This window comes from Maniola jurtina, chromosome 17 (assembly GCF_905333055.1).
Source record: "Maniola jurtina chromosome 17, ilManJurt1.1, whole genome shotgun sequence".
Taxonomy (NCBI): domain Eukaryota; kingdom Metazoa; phylum Arthropoda; class Insecta; order Lepidoptera; family Nymphalidae; genus Maniola; species Maniola jurtina.
Genome location: NC_060045.1, coordinates 6,615,525 through 6,632,622, shown reverse-complemented (window position 1 = coordinate 6,632,622; position 17,098 = coordinate 6,615,525). Strand labels below are relative to the sequence as shown.

The 17,098-nt window shown below is 38.3% G+C and overlaps 2 protein-coding genes across 4 annotated transcripts; both read left to right on the top strand.

Moving 5' to 3' along the window:
• Positions 1-517: 517 nt before the first annotated feature.
• On the top strand, positions 518-16,178 carry LOC123873547. Of its 3 annotated transcripts, XM_045918410.1 has the most exons (16): positions 518-765; positions 1,210-1,356; positions 1,861-1,946; positions 2,069-2,185; positions 2,415-2,535; positions 2,617-2,677; positions 3,072-3,244; positions 3,991-4,164; positions 4,603-4,740; positions 4,922-4,971; positions 5,100-5,222; positions 6,325-6,475; positions 13,490-13,612; positions 13,954-14,069; positions 14,616-14,738; positions 15,896-16,178. In XM_045918410.1, the coding sequence occupies exons 1-16, from the start codon at positions 657-659 to the stop codon at positions 16,124-16,126; spliced, it is 2,043 nt and encodes a 680-aa protein (XP_045774366.1). In that variant the 5' UTR covers positions 518-656; the 3' UTR covers positions 16,127-16,178. The 3 variants fall into 3 exon arrangements, with proteins under 3 accessions (XP_045774366.1, XP_045774367.1, XP_045774364.1); XM_045918411.1 differs by lacking the exon at positions 5,100-5,222 and having other exon boundaries at positions 4,931-5,094; XM_045918408.1 differs by lacking the exon at positions 5,100-5,222 and having other exon boundaries at positions 4,922-5,094.
• LOC123873546 lies at positions 6,602-12,439 on the top strand. The gene has a single exon (XM_045918407.1). The coding sequence runs from the start codon at positions 7,013-7,015 to the stop codon at positions 12,350-12,352; it is 5,340 nt and encodes a 1,779-aa protein (XP_045774363.1). The 5' UTR covers positions 6,602-7,012; the 3' UTR covers positions 12,353-12,439.
• Positions 16,179-17,098: the final 920 nt, after the last annotated feature.

Genomic DNA, 17,098 nt, shown 5'->3' with positions numbered 1-17,098 from the left:
ACAAGTATGGACTCCGTCTGCGCCGGCGCCCGCCGACACACGCGCGGCGCCCCTTTAGAGCGCTTCCCAGTCAGTTCCACCACCAAAAAACACCAACTAACACAAAAACCAGCCACTCTTAACAAAAAAAACACTCCAAACAAGCACAGCACGCGCGCCAGCAAACGCCATCACAGACGAAGTCCAACGTGTGTCTTTGTGATACCTACCCAGAAAGTAACTAAACTACAATAATAAACGAGTTTTCATTCTGGAACGCACTGAAACGGAATCGTCAAATAATGTCAATGAATAATAGTGAAAGGGCGGGAAACTGCGTACTTAGCGGACGTGAAATTTTCTTACTTTTCCCTATATAACTTGCAAATAACTACAAACCTGACATTGGCTAATCTAGTTATGTAAAGCCAGACGAGAGAAGAGAGTCTACGGTCAAAGTCAACCTGTGTTTGTCAACTTTATCCTATATGTTATTGGTCTGTGTTGACTTGACTGTTGTCAACTGTCAAATCAAATCTGAAATCGATGGGCAATGCATCGCAGAGATGCAAACAACAAAATATTAATATAAATTATAAAATTAACAAATAAAACAATTCCAATTCCCATGCTCAAATTAAGCATTAAGAATCTTGTGAAGTTTCAATTAAATCAGTATGGATAAAAACGAGTACGAAACTTATGAATATCTGCCTACCAGCTATGTTAATGAAACGGACACGAGTCAGCTGTTAGTCGTTCAAGAAGATGGCACATTTCTTTGCTGTAAATATTCATGTTTTGCTCTAACTTATTATATTTTACCGGTCGTTATAACTTCGAAACTAAAAAAGTCTTAAGAAAATTGATTGCACGTCTTGTTCTAGTTGTGCAGTCATTTCTATCTAAGAGTTATCGTGTATCTACCTACCAAGATTAATAAGATACAAATTGTTCTATATTGAGTAGTTTAATAAACAGCAACTTACAAAGCATTTTAAACGTTTAGTTTTTGTATATAAGTATCACTGGACCCAAAACTTCATGACATGTTGAATGTGTTATTCATATAATGCTTCCTTGTAGAACGAAATGATAATGAAAAGCACATAAAAGTACAAAGTATGCAAATTGTGTTAATTTTGTTGTTTGTACTCTAATTAGAAGAATACATAGATAAATGCAAGTGCCTGTATTCTAGTTAGAAGCTAAACATATCAATCCTTACAGTTGACAGACCAATCCAGTATGTAACGCAAGTGGAAGATGGGAAGGATGTGCTGGAGGGTGTGCAAGGCTGCAATGTATACAATGTTGTTCCGCAGCAGCTTTACATAGATGGAGACAACTCTTCTGAATTAATATCTGCTGTGCAGGGTATGTACATAGATCACAGATTTAGAAAGACTAGATTTCTGTGACAGATTTATAAGCCCAAACATTTCAACCCACAAGTGTATAGTTTGTATGGCATATAATAATAGAACTGCCTCCGGGTTGCCTGGAAGAGATCACTATAGTGATAAGGTCACCCTTTGTTTGTAAATCTATCCTGTATTTTATTCTTTGTCATAGTTTTAACCAATAAAGTTGTTTAAACAAAAAATTAAAAAAGAACTTGTAAGACCTTGCTTTATTTAAGAACTTTTATAATGCAGGCTCAAGTATAGACAGGTTAGTGAGCTTGACAAGCACTGCAAATAAATAAACTTCGCATTGTGCAGCCCATTGCTTGACAAACACATCAAGCATTTAAATGGTCAAAAAGGTTTTCAATCACAATCAATTCTAAGCTTGGCATGGTTTATCCATCAAGGCTAATTAATATTAAAATATTTACGTATTACTTACAATCTGTTAATTTATTCTGTTTTATTTTAGACCAATTCACATTGCCAGATGAAGATAACAATAGCTATGCAAACAATTATTTACTACAAGATGACGAAAATTCCAAAGAAGTTCCGGTAAATTGAATAAACTTTAATAATTTTAATTGTATTATTATGATATTGCATATTATAAATGAATTGTAACTATGTTTGCAATTTAACATAGACACACATGTAATTACACTATTTATTTTTAGATGGAACAAGATGAAGTTGTTCAATACAAAGAGGTCACTACAAATAATGAGGAAGTTGATATTAATGACACAGATATTGAAAGTGCAGCAGACAATAATTCTGGTGATTGTACTGAAGTAAGTGCGAAATTCAGCATTGATATAGATAGATAGATAGAAACACTTTATTGCACACAAAAACACATGTAAAGGATCACAACACAGAAAGAAGAAAACAGAAAAAACAATTGTGTGCAAAGGCGGCCTTATTGCTTGGAGCAATCTCTACCAGGCAACCTTCATATAATTCAATGATGATCATCATCATGTTATAAATTATTATGATACTTTGTTTTTCTATACACAGATAACTCTAAATGATGAACAATATCAAATACTAGAACAAAAGGGTTGGATCTTGTTGGAAAGTAGTGACAAAACATTTTTATTAGACTCCTCTGGACTACATGATATTACCGCAGATGAAAGTATGTATTAAGAAATTATCTAACAATATAATATAATATGTTTTTCATTGGTAAATTATTAATAAACAATTTTTGTTTTAGAGCTAATCCTTAAATTGAAGTGTGAACTTCAGGAGAACATGGAAGAAGAGGGAGCATCATGGTAATTTTTTTCTTAGCATAAACTTATACACCCCACAACCTAAGGTTGAAATAGGTTTGCCCTAGTCCCTATTATGTACATGTACGAACCGTACCACTTATAGAATGAGCTTTCTTTGCAGTTTTGAGATACTTTTGAGACAGCAAAATGATCACACAGGATTTAAAAAAATGTAGATTCAAATTGCAACTATCATTAGATAGACGCACGCGGACGAAGTCGCGGGCGCCATCTAGTCTATACTTATATTATAATAAAAAGGAATTTGTTTATTTGTTATCCATAAATTCTGAAACTACTGGCCCTTTTTAATAATTCTATCACCATTGAAAACTAGATCAACTAGTATAGTTTATACAGATGACTCTATCTTTTATACTATTTTTCTATTCAGTTCCATAAAAGTCGATAAAGTTCAAAATAAAACTACTGAAATTAAATTAGAAAACATGCAGCCTGAAACAGAAAATATTGTTGAAGAAGACATGGCAGGTTATATCATCGAGGAAGAGGGAATCATAGAGCAAGAAGAACCAGAAGAAATGAATTTCACAACCAACCAACAAGGTAGTTACCTATTTTATAAAATAATTCTAAGTTATATATTAGAATACTAGAGGATGCCCGCGACTTCGTCCGTGTGGATTTAGGTTTTTAAAGATCCTGTGGGAATTGTTGTGGGGATTTTTCGGAATAAAAAGTTGCCTATGTCAATAATAGAGACGCAAGCTACCTCTGTACCAATTTTCATACAAATCGGTTAAATGGATGGGTCTTTAGGAATTCCGTGGGAACTGTTTGATTTTCTGGGATAAAAAGTAGATGTCCGTCCCCAGAACATAAGCTAACTCTGTACCAAATATCGTCAGAATCGGTTAAACTTTTGGGCCGTGAACAGGTAGCAGACAGACAGACACTTTCGCATTTATAATATTAATATCATTTTTATATTTTATTTTATTAATATCATATATACATATAGACATTTTAAATTTTATTAATATCATATATACATATAGAGTATTAATATACTCTGAATTTTGCACACTGTCGGATGTAAGTCGTAATCTTGATCGCACGGAGATATATCTCTTGAGATGACTGCGAATACCGTACGCGACAGGTTGAGATGGCAATCGGGGTGGGGATGCCCCACACACCCGCACAGCCACCTTACCCAGCGCAGAATAGCATTGAGCATCCCCCCACATCTCGATTGCCATCTGTCACGTCTACATCAGTCGCGGCTTTCCGAAGTTTTCATTCCCATAGGCTTTTAGTTTCGTGCTTAAAATAGTAATGTCAAATTACAGGAACAGTAAAAATTAATACTGAGCAAACAATTGAGGAAGAGTGTGCCGACGCAGCAGATATTATAACACCGATTGAGGCTGAGCATGATTATGTCAAATTGAACTCCGTTAAAGACTCATATGTGAAGAGACAAAGTGACACAATTAAAGTAAAAACCAAATTCTTATTTAAAAGTAAGTTGGATATATGTGCTGATTTCACCAATGTGATGCCGAGTAATGTTTAACCGAGGAATAAATTGGGTGTAATGACAGCTTTTGTATTGAATTATTTGATGACTAGTTTTTGCACAACATTCCCAATGCTGTTGTATGTGAATGTGATAAACCTTGAATGGATTCCTTGTGAAATATTCTGATTTAGGAGTCTCCAAACTCTAACTTGGACTTAGTAAAAGAATCAGTTAGCGCCTTAGACTAAAAAGTTTGGAGACCCCTGCATGTGTTTATTGTTATTTCGTATATCTACTAAAATAAAGCAAAAGTCTTAACCCTTGGACCTAAAAACCTGATCAGAGGTTCTGTTAAAAGTGTAGACATTCTAATAAGGCTGGATTTTTCAAGTTAAGAAGCCGCGGGCGGTCGTTTTACTAAACTTCTAATACATTTCAGATGTTCCGCCGGAAATAGTGTTAGGAAAATTTAACGGTAAGAAGCTAATAGCAAGAGTTGTAAAGACTGATAGGCCGGTCAGGAAATTAGGAACAAATAATATACACGATGCCCAGATGGCCACAACCGAACAACCAGGTAAGGGAATTTATGACGCACATAAGCGTTCAATTATACCTACTTATATAGTGTGCAAAACAAGTAATCCAATCTGGAATTGCAACATGGCGGCTTGCGCAGGTTGACTAAGGATTAAATTACAAAATAAAATTCAGTACTTAAATAGGAATAAAGTAGAGTAAAGAAAAAGTATTTCCAGGTTTTGCAGGCTTAGATGATGACAAATTCGAGGTTCTGATACGCGAAGCGGTCCGTGGCACGACCGAGTGCGGCGTCAAAGACGTGACGGCCGCCGAGATCGTGGTGGGGCAGCTGTCGCGCGTGCCCGCCTTCAGGCCCGCCGTCATGGAGCGAGGACTCATTATTACCAAGGTATGGTCCGTGGCACGACCGAGTGCGGCGTCAAAGACGTGACGGCCGCCGAGATCGTGGTGGGGCAGCTGTCGCGCGTGCCCGCCTTCAGGCCCGCCGTCATGGAGCGAGGACTCATTATTACCAAGGTATGGTCCGTGGCACGACCGAGTGCGGCGTCAAAGACGTGACGGCCGCCGAGATCGTGGTGGGGCAGCTGTCGCGCGTGCCCGCCTTCAGGCCCGCCGTCATGGAGCGAGGACTCATTATTACCAAGACATACCACAAATTCACGGTTTTCGGATTTATTCCTTTATTTGTGCTATAAGACCTACCTACCTGCCACATGATTCTAGGTCGACGGGAAGTACCGTATAGGGTTTCTTGACAGATACAACGGACGGACGAACAGACAGACAGACAGTTCTTTCATATGTGGCCTTTATAAGTACATTATAAAGGCCACATATGAAAGGCTTTACCTTTCATATTTACTTGTCATATGAAAGGTAAAGCCCTTTCATATGACACCCCACTTGGTAACTATACCAAGTGGGGTGTCATATGAAAGGGCTTTACCTGTGTATTCTAAAACAGATATTTATTTATTTTTATGCATAATAGTTTTTGATTTATCGTGCAAAATGGCGGAAAAATTACCGGAGTACGGAACCCTCGGTGCGCGAGTCTGATTCGCACTTGGCCGGTTTTTTTGATGTAACATCCGTTAGGTAAATTTTTTACGTATAAAATGTAGCCTATGTCACCCGGACTTTTACGACGAATCAGTTGACACATCATTCAACAAAATCGGCCCAGTAGTTTAGGTTCTACGGTGGGACACAGCGAATCTGTATACAAACATTATATAGGTACATAAATAGACTGCTAAAATTATAACCCTTCCTTTTGGCTTTGCTGCAGTTGGGTAAAAAGGCCTTCTCACGAATAAAAGCTTCGCATATTTCAAAAGTCAATTAATGCCTACCTAAATATTAATCTAACTTTTCAGTTATGTGCGTTTTAAGCAATTAAATATCACTTGCTTTAACGGTGAAGGAAAACATCGTGAGGAAACCTGCATGCCTGAGAGTTCTCCATGTTCTCAAAGGTGTGTGAAGTCTGCCAATCCGCATTGGGCCAGCGTGGCAGACTATGGCCTAAACCCTTCTCATTCTGAGAGGAGACCCGTACTCAGTAGTGGGGCGGAAACGGGTTGATCATGAAATATTAATCTAATTAACTATTCAGGTGATTATACAAGAGCATGAAACGGGGGATCTGTACAGTGAGAGCAATCCCTCACTGGTGACAGGACGGGCAATCAGAGAGAAAGACAACTTCAACAACTGTCGTTTCAGATTTATACCGGAAATGCTCCGGAAATTGGCATACATTCAAGGTAAGTAATTGCAAAGGACCCTAATATAACCTACTGTTGAATAAGGTTCATAGGGAAATAATAAATAGCACATAACATCATAATAATCTATCCAATGATAGACCTTTCCATAGTTATGTGTGTAAAGGATTTAAAAATAGCAACACCAGTCACTTATGTAAAACGTCAACTGTCAACTGTCATTCAATAAAATAAATTAAAATCTAAAATCACGTGTGAGTCATCATTTTTCGAGAAATTAAAACCATTTAAAACGCAATACGCATGAAAAAAGGATAAAATAAGGCAAGAAGACACAGCCCATCATCAACCGCGACATTAGCTGTTCCTATCGAACCCGGATGACCAGCGTGGATCACCAACCACTCCCATCTACTCCTTTTTCCTAAAGGTATTTCTACGTGTTACACGTGAGTACAACTCCACTTTTAAACGTGAGTACAACTCGACTTTCTTTATCGTATATTGTTTTATGGCCTTACCTCTTCAAAAAGCATAGAATTTTCGTCTTTTACTCCACCTTTACAGGCTATCGAAATGAATCCAATTGAGTCAAAACCTAGGTCGAAATCGCCCTATAAAATAACATTGACTGATGACGAGGACACTAATCAGTTAATACGTGATTTAATAAAGAAACGCGCAATAGTTAAAAGTAGATTAACAAGATTTTCATCGTATGTCAATGGATTCAAATCTGACGAAATTTTGCCTAGTCAAACTCAAGTTGATTTAAAGTTGCGTTTGCAAGGAGCAACCAGCCTTTATGCTGAGTTCACTGAGCTTCAGTCTAAGATAGAAGAGTCAGTTTTAGATGTAGATTTAGAAGAACAATTAAATCAACGTGATGCGTTTGAGGATAACTATTATAGTACATTGGCCCGTGCTGAACGTATGATAAAGTTAGAAGAGGTCACTAGTGCATGCTCTAAGCGTTGTCATAGCCACAATGACACAATAAAGTTACCTACAATATCAGTACCTACCTTTGACGGTTCATGTGACCGTTGGTTAGAGTTTAGGGATACCTTTCAATCGTTGGTACATGAATCCACTCAGATAAGCAGTATTCAAAAGTTTCATTATTTGAAATCATCCTTAAAGGGCAGCGCAGCACTAGTTATAGACTCAGTGGAGTTCTCATCCGATAATTACTCGGTAGCATGGGAGTTGCTCTTAAATAGATTTAATAACAACAAGTTATTAATACATAGTCATATTAAGGCATTGTTTACACTTCAAGCGATGACAAAGGAGGCACCAGATTTATTAAGAAATTTAATAGACAGTTATTTAAAAAATCTACGTGCATTAAAAATATTAGGCGAACCAGTTGATAGCTGGGATACAATATTGATTTATATTATTGTTTCCAAACTTGATAAAACAACAGAGCGAGCATGGGAACAATACAGAAACACAATTTTAAATAAATCTGAGGACTCCAAGTCACGCTTGAAAGTTGAAGTTTTATTAACATTTCTAAAGGATAGGGCAGACATGTTAGACACATTGCAGGCAAATTGTACCAAAACAAATGATACTAAGAAACACCATACAAACTCAAATTCAAAGGTACACTGCAATGTTTCTAGCACCAAGAGCAAGCCGCATGCTACACAGCGGTCATGTTTACTTTGTAAATCTAATCATTCACTATATGCGTGCAGTAAATTCTTAGCTTTAGACTTAAATGCAAGGCTAAAGGTTGTACGGGACAATAAATTATGTGAAAATTGTTTGCGGCCTGGAGGGCATACAGCAGCTGACTGTAGATTTGGACCGTGTAGGAAGTGTGAGAATATTAAGCATAATTCCTTAATTTGTGATAAAGGTACTGACCCGAAGGGCCAAGTACCATCTCCAGCGGTACAAAGCGATGAAAAAAGACCATCTATAGTTTCTTTAGCGTCCCTCAAAACCACTGCTGCACCTCAACTATTTGAGACCCCAATGAGCATGCACACAGAGACATTATGTGCCCAATATCCCTGCGTGCAAAGAGTCCTGTTATCGACTGCATTAGTTTTAGTACGTGACAAATTTAATAATTATCATTTAGCCCGCACTCTTTTAGATTCTGGTAGTGAACGTTGCCTTATTAAAAAATCTTTATGCGATATTCTAAATATACCAGTGATACAGTCTGCTCAAGAAATTCGTGGAGTTGGAAATTCAGTTACACAGGCTACGTTAACCTGTGATATTGAAATCAAATCACGCACCAGCTCCTATACTACGCGCTTACAATGCATAGTTCTACCGAACATTACATCTACTTTTCCTGCTATACCTAAACAAGATGCGCAATGTAAAATTCCTAACAACTTACAGTTGGCAGACCCCGACTTCTATGAAGGTCAGAGCATAGACTTACTCATAGGAGCTGACAAGTTCTGGGACTTACTGAGCCAAGGTAAAATGCGTTTACCTGCTGGTCCATTCTTGCAAAATACGCGACTAGGCTGGATTATTTCAGGTCCCTTACATATTAATGCGCGCAATAAGGGCCACATCCAGTGCAATTTCTCTCAATCGGTTAACGATCAACTTCGTCTGTTCTGGGAGATTGAGGAACTACCTAAGCCATGTGATACGCGCACAGAGGAGGAAAAGGCGTGCGAAGACCATTTCGTCAAAACTACTACGCGCAATAATGACGGAAGGTTTTGCGTAAACATTCCCCTCAAATTATCACCGCATGAATTAGGTGAGACGCATCCTCAAGCCATTAACAGATTTATGTCGTTAGAGAGGCGGTTACAACGCGTACCAGAGTACAAAAAAATGTACAGTGATTTCATACACGAATACGAAAATCTAGGTCACATGACCCGAATTGACACTTATGGAACGCCACACTGTTTCATGCCGCACCATGGGGTATTCCGAGAGCATAGTACCACGACGAAATTACGTGTGGTTTTTGACGCGAGTTTTCCTTCCTCTACGTCAATCTCTTTTAACAGTCTCCAGCGTGTAGGCCCTCCCATACAAGGCGACTTACTAGCCATCTTACTGCGTTTGCGGCAGCACAGGTACGTAGCCTGTGCAGACGTAGAAAAAATGTATCGTCAAATACTTGTAGCAGAAGATCAGCGAGATCTGCAACTGATCGTATGGCGTGATGATCCAAAGGAATCTTTAGGTATTTACAGACTTAACACTGTTGTGTACGGAACCGCTTCCGCGCCCTTTCTCGCCGTAAGATGCCTAAAGGAATTAGGGTTTACCAGTTCAGATCCTGACGTAAAAAGAGTCATCACAGAAGACTTTTTTGTCGACGATATGATTACGGGCCTAGACGATAAAGATAAATTAACGGAATTGTGCAGAAAAGTATATGAAGCTTTGCAATCGGGATGCTTTCCTCTACGGAAATGGATATTTAACTTTGAATGCGATCAGTCTGTTTTCAACGGCATAAAACAATTGAATTTAGAAGGAAAAGGCGAGTGTAAAACATTAGGGATAGGGTGGAATAATTCTACCGATGAATTTAACTATAACACAACATTTAAACATGATGCACAGATATCTAAGCGCACAATATTGTCACATGTTTCGCAAATATTCGACCCGCTGGGTTTATTAAGCCCTGCAATAATAATAGCGAAAACTCTATTGCAAAAGTTGTGGTTAACAAAAACGGATTGGGACGACGCGCTACCTAATGACGTCATCGAGGCGTGGAACCGGTTTGCGAATAGTTTAGCGGCGCTTAACGACATTGTCGTTCCACGACATGCTATTGGGCTGGACCCTGTGTCTATCGAGTTGCACATCTTTACGGATGCATCGCAGGTAGCCTATGGCGCGTGCGCGTACATTCGCACTATCACGAAAAATAATACAATTTGCAATAGATTGTTATGCGCAAAGGCAAAGGTCGCGCCCGTGAAGCCTCTCACGATCCCTAGGCTAGAATTAAGCGGAGCGGTTTTAGGTGCGCGGTTGTACAAAAAAATAAGCGAATCACTTCACTGTCAATTTGATAGCGTAACATTCTGGACAGACTCAACTATAGTATTAGGATGGTTACGAATGGCTCCTAATCTATTGAAAACTTTCGTTCAAAACCGAATTGTCGAAATTCACGAATTAACTGGTGAACTTCCATGGCGGCATGTGAGTGGTAAAGACAATCCAGCCGATATGGCCTCACGCGGAGTCCTGCTAAACGATCTCGCCACCTCCACACTTTGGTGGGAGGGACCATGTTTCTTACGCGATCATACGTTCGGCCGCTCTGGCATTGTACCAGACCAAGATCAAGCCACTATGCACGAAGACCTGCCTGAAGTAAAATCTAATTCAGTATTAGTGTGCACTGAAGAACGTGATTTGTTTCCCTTTTCTCGGTTTTCTCAATTCAATCGAATGAGATGCACCTTCGCGTACGTACTTCGCTTTCTTCATAACACGCGCAACTATAAAATAAATCAGCGGACTGGCGCTCTCAGTTCGGATGAATTGAGAAGAGCTGAGCTGGGCTTAGCAAAACTTTCGCAATCGGAGTCATACGGTGAGGAATATGAATTAATAAACAAAACGAAGACGCGAAATTTAAAACCGTCGTTATTAAAACTTAATCTGTTTATTGATAAAGATTCAGATCTAATACGTGTAGGCGGTCGTATTGGAAATTCAAATGAATTCGATTACAACAAAAGGCATCCTATACTACTTAACTCAAAACATCGATTCACAATTTTGTTGTTACGTCATGAACACAAGCGTTTGCTCCACGCAGCTCCTCAAGCGCTATTATATGAGGTGCGACAACAATGGTGGCCTGTAGGTGGGAGAAATCTTGCACGTCAGGTTGTTCATGAGTGTATTTTATGTAAGCGATTGAAAGGTGACACTTTACATCCTCTTATGGGTAATCTACCAAAAGAGCGAGTGACTCCAACTTACCCTTTTCTTTATTGTGGAGTAGATTACGCAGGGCCAGTGCTCACGTTGAACCGAAAGGGTAGAGGTGCTAGAACTGTAAAATCATACATTTGCTTATTTATATGCTTCTCGACTCGCGCAGTTCACTTAGAGCTTGTCAGTGACCTGACTTCTGACTCATACATTCTGGCGCTTAAGCGTTTCATTTCAAGGCGCGCAAAGCCCTTAGAAATTACTTCTGATAATGGAAAAAATTTTGTTGGCACGATGAACGAATTTGGAAAGTTTTTAACGAGATGTTCCGATGACATCTCTGAATACGCAGTTAGTCAAAGCATCACGTTCAAGTTTGTCCCAGCGTATAGTCCTCATTTCGGTGGCCTGTGGGAGGCTGGAGTGAAATCTTCCAAATACCATCTAACTCGCGTTATAGGAAACGCACACCTAACCTTCGAAGAACTTACTACAGTTCTCACGCAAGTTGAATCAATTCTCAATTCCCGTCCTCTTTCACCTATGTCATCCGACCCCCAAGATTTCCTACCCCTTAGTCCTGCCCACTTCTTGGTTGGTCGATCTCTGACTGCGCCAGTATACGAAGACATGCGAAATCAAACGGGCTCTCACCTCAGTCGCTATCAACGGGTGGAACAGATGCGACACCATTTCTGGGAGAGGTGGTCTAAGGAATACATCTCTGAACTGCAGACAAGATGTAAATGGATGAGCGGCGTCGACACACTGCAACCAGGCATGATGGTCGTGATCAAGGACGACAATCTTCCTCCACTAAAATGGCATCTTGGACGCATCATCAACGCCATCCCAGGCAAGGATGGCATTTCACGTGTAGCAGACATTCGCACGCCTACGGGCGTGGTGAGACGCTCATTTGCGAAGATATGTCCATTGTTTTGCGAAGAGGAGGTGAAGAAGACTACCTTGGAACCCGGTGATTCCAAGGCCGGGGGCATGTAAAGGATTTAAAAATAGCAACACCAGTCACTTATGTAAAACGTCAACTGTCAACTGTCATTCAATAAAATAAATTAAAATCTAAAATCACGTGTGAGTCATCATTTTTCGAGAAATTAAAACCATTTAAAACGCAATACGCATGAAAAAAGGATAAAATAAGGCAAGAAGACACAGCCCATCATCAACCGCGACAATGTGAATTGTAATTTTTAGCAGTTGTGTCAGAAGGATACATGTTTAGCAGTTGTGTGTCGGAATGGAATGGAATGGTATAATGTTTGGCAGTTGCATGTTTGCCAAACTATTCATTAACAAGATATACATAGTTAAATTGTCATTCAATTGGTAATTGGTATATTCCAAATGGTATTGGTATTCTCCTTTTTCATTTCACATCCCACTCGATACGATAAATAAAAAAAATTTGGGAACCCCCCCCCCCCCCCCCCCCCCCTAACTTTTCTTGATGTAACATCCGTTAGGTCAATTTTTTTCGTATAAACTATAGCCTATTGCACCCGGACTTTTACAACGAATCAATTGACACCTCATTCTTTATAATCGGCCCAGTAGTTTCGGCGCTACCGATGGAACACACAGAATCTGGATACTAACATAGGGCGATCGGCCCTCCGGCCATAATCAGATTTGGGGAGTTGTGAAGGTTTGTTCGTTAGTTTAGGGGGCATTCCAATAAATGTCCTCCCTTTTCGTGCTGTAAATTATGGAGCATCATCTCTCGTCCAATTCCAATTTTTGGTTTAGTGTTGGGGTTTACAAGCAATTTCTGTGCCAGTGTGTTAGGATGTTTTTCCAATCTTAGCTTGTACTTTTTGGAATAATTGTTCACTTCCTCTTTGATTGTTGGCATTTCTAGGTATCTGTGGATTTCATCATTTCGTGTGAACCATGGTGCTCCAGAGATTGCTCTTAGTACGATATTCTGAAACCGCTGAAGTTTCAGCGCTGCTAGGTTGGAATCGCTTGTTGATCACCAGAGATCTATTCATATGTCCAGATGGGTTTAATTATGCACTTGTAGACTAGGAGTTTGTTTGTCAGCGATAGTGTTGATTGTCGACCAATTAGCCAATACCAGCTTTTATATTGAAGATTTAACTCTTTTCGCTTTTCCAGAATATGAAAATGACGAAGATTATGATGGTGAAAGTAACCTTTATGATTTCTTGCACATTCACATTCGGGAAACTAAATCAATAGATGGCATCATTAGGATCTCTATTACGTTGAATAAGAGACGTAAGTTGATGTTTCAATACATACTAAGACGCAAATAACTCCAAAAAGAAGTGTTAGCGCTGTTAGCTATCATCGCACTGCTTATATTTATTCAAAACTAAAACTTCATACGCTAGCGAATTGCAATTATAGCAATAGTTACGCATTTTATGGATTGGTATTTTTTGCAATTTTAATATTCAATAATAATAATTATTCATATCTAATTAGTGTTAAAATGAAAAGTGTGGTTAAAGTGAAAAGTTAGTTGGAGCATTATAGAAAATTTTGTTTGTGTAAAAATCGAAAATTGTGAATTCTATGTGCTATACAAATTCTTATTTGAACCTGATTTTTTTCAGATATCCCATTAAATCTATTTACTGATAATAACGCTAAACTCCCAAACACAATATACGCGTGTAGCTCGTGCGCGAGCGTGTATAAGACTGAGGAGGGTTTACGGCTGCATCAAGAGGTAATCACACTTCACACTAATTAATATTATAAAGGCGAAAGTTTCTGTGTATGTGTGTGTGTGTGTGTGTATGTTTGTTACTCCTTCGCGCAAAAACTACTAGACGGATTTGGTTGAAATTTGGAATGGAGATAGATAATATCCTGGATTAGCACATAGGCTACTTTTTATCCCGGAAAATCAATCAATCATGGGATTTTAAAAACCTATATCCACGGGAACGAAGTCGCGGGCATCAGCTAGTAAATGATAATATGTACTTAGTAAAACGATGATTAAAAGTTAATAAGCCGAATCACTTGGGTGGATTTCTACGCGAAGATACTTGGATCGCGGACTGAGACAAGCAATGTCAATGCTGTAACCCAAAATTTTCATTTTTAGCAGGTATTCTGAAAAATCGAATTTCAGAATGGAAGTACCTACTTACATTCTGAATTTCAGCCAAATCCGTCTAGTAGTTTTTGCGTAAAAGAGTAACAAACACACACACAAACTTTCACCTTTATAATATTAGTGTGATTAAAAATATTTTTACATTTTTAGACTGAATGCGTCACAACTGAAACCGAAAATACTTTAACTATTGATCCAGATGAGGCGAAGAATGCATACACCATAATTAACTTAGGTAAAGACACTAAACAATATGGTTGCAATGTGTGTAATGTAAGTATTGAAACCAGTATATCCATTTAATTCTATGAACCATAGACACCATATTGTAGCAACAAACCTCAAAACGTGCAGTGTACTGTGGTAGTATGAAATTTTACATCTAACATGTATTGAAACACTTCAGCGTTAAAGTAAAATTGACCTTAAATATCTTGTTTTAAAGTTAAAGTTCGTCCATACATTTACAGACAGCGCTCCAAGCGGAATCCTTGCAAAATTATATCAAAATCGGTGGTACTGAATTTTTGACTTTAAATCAAGGGCATTTAGGTCCATTCTACTCTGCCGTTACGATGTTACGTAAGTTAAATTATAATATGGAAATGTCAAATTACGTCGTTTATTGTCCATTCATGCTAACTGGCCCTAGCGCACAAAATTGAGAGCCTGCTCCTGTTTGGATTTGGTTAGAAATTAATGACCTCAGGTGTCAAAATGTGACCGAGACGATGAAGCCGAAGCTGCCCATTATTTCTTACTAGAGTTTGGTGTGTAACCTTTCCTGCCGTGTACTGTAATGATTGACAAAATTATTAGTTGGCTGATCATTATCATCAACCAGGGTTCAGGAGCAGGGTCTCCTCTCAGACTGAGAAAGTTTTGACCATAGTCTACCACGCGAGCCAAGTGCAGATTGGCAGACTTCACATACCTTTGAGAATATTATAGAGAACTCCCAAGCATGCAGATTTCCTTACAATGTTTTCTGTCACTGTTAAAATAAGGTGATATTTGAATGCTTAAAACGTACATAACTGCGAAAAGTTAATAGTAAAATATCGTACTTTCTGTTTTTTCCAAAAAAAAAGAAAAAAAATTGTATTAGAGCTTGTGTATTTTGAAGTGACGCGCCCCACTACATAATTTTGTGTAGTAGTGATGTGTAAATTGCGGTGGTGGGGCGCGTCATTTCAAAATAGACAAGCTCTACTTGAAGTTATTATGCATGATAGCTATTTTCTTTCATAAGTGCACTTGTAAATGACACCCATACTGCAGTGAATTTGTATATTTCATAGTCATAATTGTATGGAAGTTGTTGGGGCAAATTAAAAAAAGTTAGAGGCGCGTGCCCAAGATCAAAACCCTGATTTCCCGAATATGACCAGTCGGCTGAACAAACCCTAAAATACTGATTTTTCTTTCAGATTGTTTATACAAAATTGGATAACTGCCAGGAGCACATAAAAACACATTTTAAGGAAGAGTCAGATAGTGAAAGAACATCGAAACAGATAGTACGCAGTGAAATTAAGAAAACTCTGAGCCTCTACAGGTGCAAAATGTGTAACCGTGCATTTTTGGACGCATGTGCTCTATCAAAGCATATTGTGACGAAACATATACAACACTTAGATGTTAAGCAGAGTCTAGACTAGAATAATAATAATAAATTATAAACTATAATGCCTAATAAATATTGAAAAGATGTGCGTTTGTTTTTGTTATAGAATAACTGTATTTTTATGTTCAAACTATCCTGACTGATTCCCATTTTAAGGTGCCACGATACAGGTCTACCCGCGAAATTCTTTAATTTGGTTTTCCGCAATTTGTAATTAATACGACAAAGTAGGCTTATGGCATTCTTCCGACAATGGCAGTATCATCTTCACAGGATTACATAAAAATCTTTACTTGAAAGTGTTCAGTTTAAGAAATTAGTCAAAATAATGAGTTTGACATGAGTTACTCACAAATTAGTCTATACTAATTTATTAAACTGGACCCTTTCAAGTAAAGATTTTTATATAAACCTGTGAGGGTGATACTGCCATTGGCACAATTAAAGTGCCATAAGACTACTTTGTCGTATTAGTTTACAATTGCGACAAACCAAATTAAATTTGAATTTCGCAGGCAAAACCGTGTCATGCACCTTAAGTATAGAATGTAACATTTTAAGTAGAGAATGTCACAGTTCAACCGCGACGCGCAGCGAACTTTGTGTATATGAAAAAGGACCTTGGACGGGTTTGAAACTAGTCGTGCTTACATCAACTAAATTGAGTATAGCTGTTACATTCTATCCTTAAAATTATACTGTAAAATGAAAATGAATTACTGCAAAAGCAACTGGACTGATTTATCTAATACCTATTATAAATGTGAATGCATGTCTGTCTGTTTCATGGCCCATCCGTTTTACTGATTTTGACGAAAGGCACAAAGTTAGCTTGGGGATTGATAGATCAAAAGTTCTGGACATCATCTATTTGATACAGAGATAGTCTGGAGGTGGACATAGGCTATTCTATCCATTATCAAACAGTTCCCATGGAAGAATCGTCTATTTCACTACAAGAATAAAAAATTAATATTGGTTATTTAATAAAAACAAAATGCATACT